At 60.1% G+C, this 7,263-nt stretch overlaps 1 protein-coding gene and 1 long non-coding RNA gene across 14 annotated transcripts in view; one reads left to right on the top strand and one right to left on the bottom strand.

The window, feature by feature from the left end:
• Positions 1–2,161, top strand: part of CTBP1 (C-terminal binding protein 1) — a 29,282-nt gene extending 27,121 nt beyond the window's left edge. For 7 of the 13 annotated variants that reach the window (XM_070613477.1, XM_070613485.1, XM_070613480.1 and 4 more), the window contains 3 exons: positions 77–204; positions 853–970; positions 1,254–2,161. In XM_070613477.1, coding sequence (XP_070469578.1) covers positions 77–204; positions 853–970; positions 1,254–1,440 — 433 coding nt within the window. In that variant the 3' untranslated portion in view covers positions 1,441–2,161. The remainder of the gene's footprint in view (positions 1–76; positions 205–852; positions 971–1,253) is intronic. The other 6 variants (XM_070613487.1, XM_070613478.1, XM_070613486.1 and 3 more) reach the window with 1 other exon arrangement.
• Positions 2,162–3,464: 1,303 nt separating this feature from the next.
• On the bottom strand, positions 3,465–6,890 carry LOC139082415 (uncharacterized). The gene is made up of 2 exons (XR_011538389.1): positions 6,586–6,890; positions 3,465–4,991 (listed from the first exon to the last, which is right to left on the bottom strand). It is a non-coding gene; the product is annotated as an uncharacterized lncRNA (long non-coding RNA).
• Between the last annotated feature and the right edge of the window lie 373 nt (positions 6,891–7,263).

The raw sequence follows: 7,263 nt of genomic DNA on the forward strand, positions 1-7,263 counted from the left end.
TGGTTCCAGACAGGGCCAGGCACCCTGCGCCCCACCCCAGGCCACGGCGCTCTAACCTGCCGTGCGTTGTCCGTAGCTTCAGCCAGGGTCCTCTGAAGGACGCACCCAACCTGATCTGCACCCCCCACGCAGCCTGGTACAGCGAGCAGGCGTCCATCGAGATGCGCGAGGAGGCAGCCCGGGAGATCCGGAGAGCCATCACAGGTGGGCTGGCAGGGTGGGTGGGACGTGCCGATGGCAGGGTCCTCAGGCTCTTTCGGAGACCAGTGCCCGTTGGGTGGCCTTTCTCCACCTTCCCCATCATTTAGCCATGTCTATCTTATGCTGGACGTGCACGGAGCTGATACTGACCCACCCTGGTGTGGGTGGCACAGCCGCAGCAGACCCCCAAATGCAGAGGAAGTCAGCCCCCAGGTCTCTCCTGTGGCCACAGCGTGCTGGTCCTCAGTCAGGCATGTGTCACCTTTGTGACCCTTGCTCATTGTCACTGAGGTTTCAGCATATGTGTCATTTCTTACCACCCTTTAAGAAGGTCAGGCTGTCCTTGGTGGGCCCTGCTGGCTGCTCTCTGACACCCCCAGGTGGAGCAGACAGGGTAGGGGAGCTCCTTTGAGCTGAGGGCGCCTGCTTGGGGTTGGGGGTTCCCGAGCTGCGAAGGTGACCGTGCCAGACAAGCGGCCTCCTGTGCCTAACAGGAGTGAGCCAGGAGGAGGGGGCGCATAGCCACGGGGCCTCTGTAGCATTAGCTCCATGGGGGGGCGACCCAGGTCTTTGACCTACAAGCTGCTGGGGTCCCCTTGGTGGCAGCTGCTGAATGCGGGCCCCATCCTTACTCTCTGTTCCATCTCCCAGGCCGGATCCCCGACAGCCTGAAGAACTGCGTCAACAAGGACCACCTGACAGCTGCCACCCACTGGGCCAGCATGGACCCAGCCGTCGTGCACCCCGAGCTCAACGGGGCCGCCTACAGGTGAGCAGGCCGGTGAGGGGGCTCTCAGGCCTGGACGTGCGTGCTCACCTGGGCCCCAGTGGACACAGAAGGTCGGGTGCCCTTCAGGGCCTGGTGGATACAAGACCATCTGGGTAGAGGCCGTACTGGGCACAGGGGGGCAGGGTGTGTGGGAGGGCAGTGGGCCCGCCCCAGCAGGTGGCCTCGGGAGCAGCCCCCTGCCTTCCTGGCCCTGTGCTGTCAGTGCTGCAGCCACAGAAGGGGCCTGGCTGCGGGGCCTCATCTGCTGTCTCTCCTCTCCCAGCAGGTACCCCCCGGGCGTGGTGGGTGTGGCCCCCAGTGGCATCCCAGCAGCTGTCGAAGGCATTGTCCCCAGCGCCATGTCCCTGTCCCACGGCCTGCCCCCCGTGTCCCACCCGCCCCACGCCCCTTCTCCCGGCCAAACCGTGAAGCCCGAGGCGGATAGAGACCACCCGAGTGACCAGTTGTAGCCCGGGCGGAGCTCTGCAGCCTCAGTCGGCGGGGCCGCCGTTGGACAGGCGCGCGGAGTGGCTTGCAGGCGCCACAGCGATCCAGAGACTGTCCCGGCTCCAGGTGGCCGGGAGGAGGCGCCAAGCCTCCCAGCGTCGACTGTAGTTGTCCCGTCCCGAAGGCCGGCCGCTGCCCTGTGTCCTTTGCGTCCTCGTTAAGCAAGAGAAGTTAGTAGTTAATCTCATGAGTGTCCTGTCCGTGTCCAGTCTTAGAGCGTGACAAAGGGTCTGTTTGCCAGGCCGTCAGCCAGGAACCGGGGGGCTCAACAGGTCGATTTCACACGGTTTCCTTCCGTGCGTTGAACGGCCCGGAATGAGGCAGTTGGCAAACTTCTCAGGACAATGAATCCTTCCCGTTTTTCTTTCTACGCCACACAGTGCATTGTTTTTTCTACCTGCTTGTCTTATTTTTAGAATAACTTAGAAAACAAAACAAAGGCTGTTTTCCTAATTTTGGCATGAACCCCCTTGTTCCAAATGAAGACGGCACTGCGACACGGCTCGAGACGAAGAGAGCCTGGGCCCGCGGCATCTGTCCGGGCTGCAAGCGCGCCATGTCCCGGCCTGCGCCGGTGCCGTCCGTCCTGCTGATGTGGTAGCTCGCAGTATCTTGGTTAAAATCATGTTTGTGACTGTCACCATTTGTATGAATTATTTTAAAGAAATAAAAGCCCCAGAAAGAGTGGCGTGCCCAGCGTCTGCTTCAGCAGCTTGGTCTCGCGGGGACGCTGGGGGCTCTAGGTGCAGGTTCCAGTGGCCTTGGGGCCAGTTACAGCCCCGGGAGCCATGTCCGAGGGAGCCGCAGGTCCTGGCCCGGAAGCTGTGTGCCTCAAGTGCTGGTGCCGGCAGTGCCAGGGGCATGCAGGTCCTGGCACAGCCACTGCCAGGACAGGGCCCACCCGCCTCCGCCTGGTGCTCCTCTCACAGGGGCCTGAGGCCCGGGGAAGAACGGATGCCGTGGCCTCTGCAGAGGAAAGCCAGGAGGACACTGCAGGGACGCAAGAAACAGCAGTCAGTCCTCATGCAGCTCAAGGCTAAACCCTTTGTCCCCTTCTCACGGCTCCCTGGGAAGCCCCATCAGCGCCCGCCAGCAGAGCCGTGTGCACAGGTTGCCTGCTCCCTGTCCCTCCCTGGCATCGCACGGCCTTCAGGGTGCCGCCGAGCTGGCGCCCCGGCCTGCCTCGGGCCCACTGGTCTGGCACCACGTGGTTCCTGACCTTGGCCCTCCTATGCACCTGCATGAATGACCTCGACTCGCAGCTGCACTTGCTCCTCAGTCTTGCGCTAGATGGGGTTCCTGAGGGCAGGGACGGGCCCGCCACAGAGGCCTGCTCTTTGCCCGAGCCTGGCATTTCCCTCTCGGCCCCAAGCCTCCACTGTGGTGCCTGGGGCTCACGTCCCGGCTTCTCCGACTCTGCTCCCCTTTAGCTCTGTGCGTCCTGGAGCGCGTCCTTCAGTGGTCTTTCCAGCGCTGTTCTGCCAGGGAAGCCATCCACAAAGGCCTATTTGTGGGAGACTTCTGGAGAAAACTTTAGTTTTGCCCACACCCTTGCTGAGGTTGGGCTGGCGCAGGATTCCAGGGCCGGAGCTGTTTTCTCCCCACTCCGAGCCTCCTCATCGTCCAGCCTCTGTCCTCGGGAGCCAGGGGTCATCCTGGTCGCCGTCCCTCGGGGGTCCCGCTTTTCTCTGCAGCTGCCTTCACAGTCCCCTCTTTGCCCAGCATTCTGCCTTCTCACTGCAGCTCGTGTCCACGAGTGGCTCTGTTCTTGTTTCTCCTTCCCAGAACTCATTACACGTTGTGAATTGGCAGATTCGTGTCTTTACTCAGTTAATTCTGGAAAATTCTCAGCCATCCTGTCTTCACTTGTTTCCCCCTTTATCACCGGTTTTTCCTTCAGGAATCGTGAGTAACACTGAAAACACAACATATAAAAACTGGGGAATAGCTGAAGTAATTAACGTAAAGTATTAGAAGAGAACAGAAACCGTAATTAAGATAAATTTATATGTATCTTAAGCAACTAGAAAAAGAATGACAAAATTTAAAGTCATAGATGGACCAAAATAATATAAGCTCAGAATTAACCAAACAGAAAACAAACACATAGCAGAGAAGATCCACCAATCCAACAGGTGGTTCTTTGAAAAATTAGTAAACTCTGTCAGATGAATTAAGAAAATAAGTACAACTGCCACCAGCCGTGAAAAGGTGTCGTTACAGATCCCAAGGTCAGTAGAATGACAGCGGATCTGATGAACATGCTGAAAATTTAGAAGAAATGAAAAAAACAACACTTGCGAACACTGACACAAACATAAAGACCTGAACAGCTCTATAACTTTAAAGAATTCAAATTTAAAAAAGATTTCCTCAAAAAAAAATTACAAATCTGGATGACTTCGTGGTGAGTCTTAAATATTTAGAGAAGAAATAACTAGTTTCACACAAACTTCCACTCACAGGGAGTGGGTGCACCTCCCAACTTGTGTCATGAGGTTGCATTAACTCTGATTCCAAAGTTGGAAGAGAAAAAAAGACCATCGGGAACCGCCACAGGAGCGTCCAGACACGGTGACCTTCCCCACAGCGGGGGTGGTGGTGCATGCACCGGGCGTCCGCACAGGACCAGGGCATTCGTTCCCCAGCCCTGGTGCCCTAGTTCCTGAGGGCGCACGGCTCAGCCCTCCGCACGGTGTCCTCAGCCATGAGAGCTGCGCCCCCCCGAAGCCCACCCCGGCCGTAGTTGGTGCTGTGGGTCCAGCATCCTGCAGCCTGCTGGGGGGTCGTCCCTTCTGCTCACTTAGTCCCTGGCTTCGGAGTGCAAACCTCCAGCCCCTTTGTCTCAGCTGAGGATGGCTGTGGACACCCGCCCGCTCCAAGGGGACCCCCGCCGACCCCCATCCCCCTCTGCCCCAGTGCTCTCGCTGGGCCCTGCAGGGTGTCGCCAAGAGGGCTCCTGCCACACCAGCTGTGTGTGGAACCCATCCCAGGGCCGCTTCCCCGGAGCCCTGCTGAGACCCCCGACCGGCATTTCCACTCCCGGGGGCTCTGATACACGGACACGCAGTGACTGACCGCCGGGTCAGGGGCATCCAGAGCAGCTCTCACCATAAAGGGCAGAACCTGAAACACCCCGTCCATCAGCGGTGGGATGGATGGCCAGTAGTGGTTTCCACAGCAGTGAAGACGAGTGACGTTCACAGACAGTGCGTGTGGGCCTCACACGTCAGAGGAAGGACCAGACCCTGGAGCACGGCCGCAGGCTCCTTCACGTGGGCCCACGCAGAGAGAGACTGCCCCATGGCGCTGCGTCGGGCGAGGGGCAGGGCTGGGGCTGCTCTTCTCTTTCCCGGAGCTTCTCTCTCACTCGAGTCCACTCAGCTCCAGCAAATCACCGCTCACCCCTGGGCGCACCAGCCCATCGTGGCTCCAGTGGCTTCTGCTGCAGGCGAGTGACCTCGTCACTGTCCCTCCAGATCTCAGGGTGGTGGTTTGCCCTGTGACCTCGGTTCTGTGACGGGTCCAAGAAAAGTTGTTGATTTTTCAGTTTTTCAACTATTTTTGTTGCAAGGACAGAAGTGACGACTTCTAAGCTCTTTACATGTCTGAACTGAAACCATACTTTCTATTTTAGTTTGAAAACCTGTTTTGCTCTGACTCCCTTTGCAGAAACGTGTCAGGAGGGACTCCGAATGTCCTCTGCTGCGCGCTCGGTGTGTGGCTGGTGTTTGCTGAGCGAGCGAGTGGATGAATGAATGGACCTCTCATGCTGCCTGATCTCCTGGCCCATCACCCTCTTCTTGGGTTTACACCCTCATTTTGCTGAAGTGCATCCTGCAATAGCTTCCTGAGAATGGGCTCAAGGGAGGTGATTTTGTGAAACCTCATGTGTCTGAAATGTCTTCTCGCCTGCCCAGATTGATGGCTCTGGGACCCCCTCCTCAGGCTCCCCTCCCACCGGGTGGGGCTGCTGCTGGGCCTGCTTTTCCTTGAGGCTCTCTGTCCCCAGAGGGGCCCGAGGGCAGCTCTCTGGATGGACCCCAGCCCAACCCAGTGAGGAAGCCTGGGCCGGTGGTGCCCACTGCAGACCATCTTGTGAAAGTGATGGACAGGATGGCATTGCCCTGGGAGTTCAGAGCCTGCTGTGGGGACGCCCCCAGTCTGTGACCGTTCTGTCCAGTGGCTGGCTCTGAATCTGGTGGCCCCTCCCTGGTGCTCACTCAGGGTCTCAGATCTCCCACCAGGCTTTACAGTCAAACCCCACCCCATCCTTGCCAGCCCTGCCTCCTGACCTGGTGCCGTGGCGCCTGGTTGTGGGGGGTGCCACTCCCAGCCCTGAGGCCCCCTGACTGCTGCCCCCCAGCTCCTGCGGGGCTCACTGGAAGGTGTGACCAGGGGCCTGTGGACTCGAGGCCAACCCCACCAGCGGCGCCTGCCTCACTGTGCCCGAGGCCTCGGTGCTCGGCCCTGCTGGGCAGGTGGGTTCTGCTTCCCTATTGGATGCTGCCCAGCCCATCTCTGTCCCGAGGGCCAGTCCTGTGGGCCCTTTGGGAGGCTCCAGGACCTGCAACACATCACCGCCTCGTGGAGCAGCCCCTCCTGGCTCTGGGGCCGTCAGGAGCCCGAGGGTCCCTTGACTGCATGTCCCGCAAGCCCCCACCAGGTCCTGTGGGTCCCCTCCCGGCATCACCGGCACCTGCTCAGGCCCCCACCCCCTGGCAGCCGGAGGCACCTCTGCCCCGGCCTGCCCGGCCCCCCACACTGCTGGGGACTTGGTGAGCACGAGGGTGGCCTGGACCCCAGCAGGAAGGGGCGGATTCTGGATGCATTGGTTTCGCTGACGTGGGTGTGGGTGTGAGAGGAGGCCGGAGGGGTGACTTGGAGGGTCCCTGGCTCAGCCCAGAAGCAGGTGGGGCTGTAGAGGAGGGCCGTGGGGACACGAGGAGTCCTTGGGCCCTGTGACCCCGGGCGAGGCCCTCCCCTCCCAGTCTTGGGGACCCCAGCTCATCTCCCAGAGTCTAACATTGTGCCGGAGGCCACGGCCACAGCCAGGAGACAGGGACACAAGCACAAGGCAGGACATTGCAAGGAGGAGGGAAACGCACCGGTGCCGCCACAGTCGTGGGAACAGAAAACCCTACGAATCAGCAGAGCGCTAGAGCCGATCCAGACGGCGGCTGCTCCACAGGGACCGCTCTGCCGGCCGCTTGCCAGCGCTTCCACCAGCTGCCGACCGAGCACAGGCGGAGCACCGGCCCGGGAGGCTGCCCCTCGCACGACCCATCGCCTGGTTCCCGGTGAGAAAACCGGCCGGCCTGCCTGGCAGCACGCTTGACAGGCAGCTGAGGAATGATCAAAGGGCGCCGGCCTCCCGTGAATGCTGACGCATCTGAGCCACCATAGTCGACCCGCCCGCCTGCTCTCCACGTTGACGTGAGGGCGCTGCGATCTGCCAGAAGGCTGGCTGTTTGTTTTCAGCAACTTCAACAGTCTTATCCCAAATCTGCATGGAATAACAGGGGTCTGTGAACTGGAGGTGCTGAGACCATGGGCAAGGGAACAAGCGGACGGGGCAGCAGAGTCACCACAGGGATGGAGGGAGAGCGGGTCTGGCGCGTGTGTGTATATGTGCTTGCGTGTGCGTGTGTATGTGTGTGCGTGTAAACTGAGACATGATCTGGGGCACAAACCAGTGGAGAGGGACGGGCGTAGTGGAAGAAGCCGTGGTGCTTATGGGCCAAAAGGCAGCTCCTCTGGGCGGTGGGGCCACAGGATGACCGAGG

This window comes from Equus przewalskii, chromosome 3, assembly GCF_037783145.1.
Source record: "Equus przewalskii isolate Varuska chromosome 3, EquPr2, whole genome shotgun sequence".
In the NCBI taxonomy this organism is placed as follows: Eukaryota; Metazoa; Chordata; class Mammalia; order Perissodactyla; family Equidae; genus Equus; species Equus przewalskii.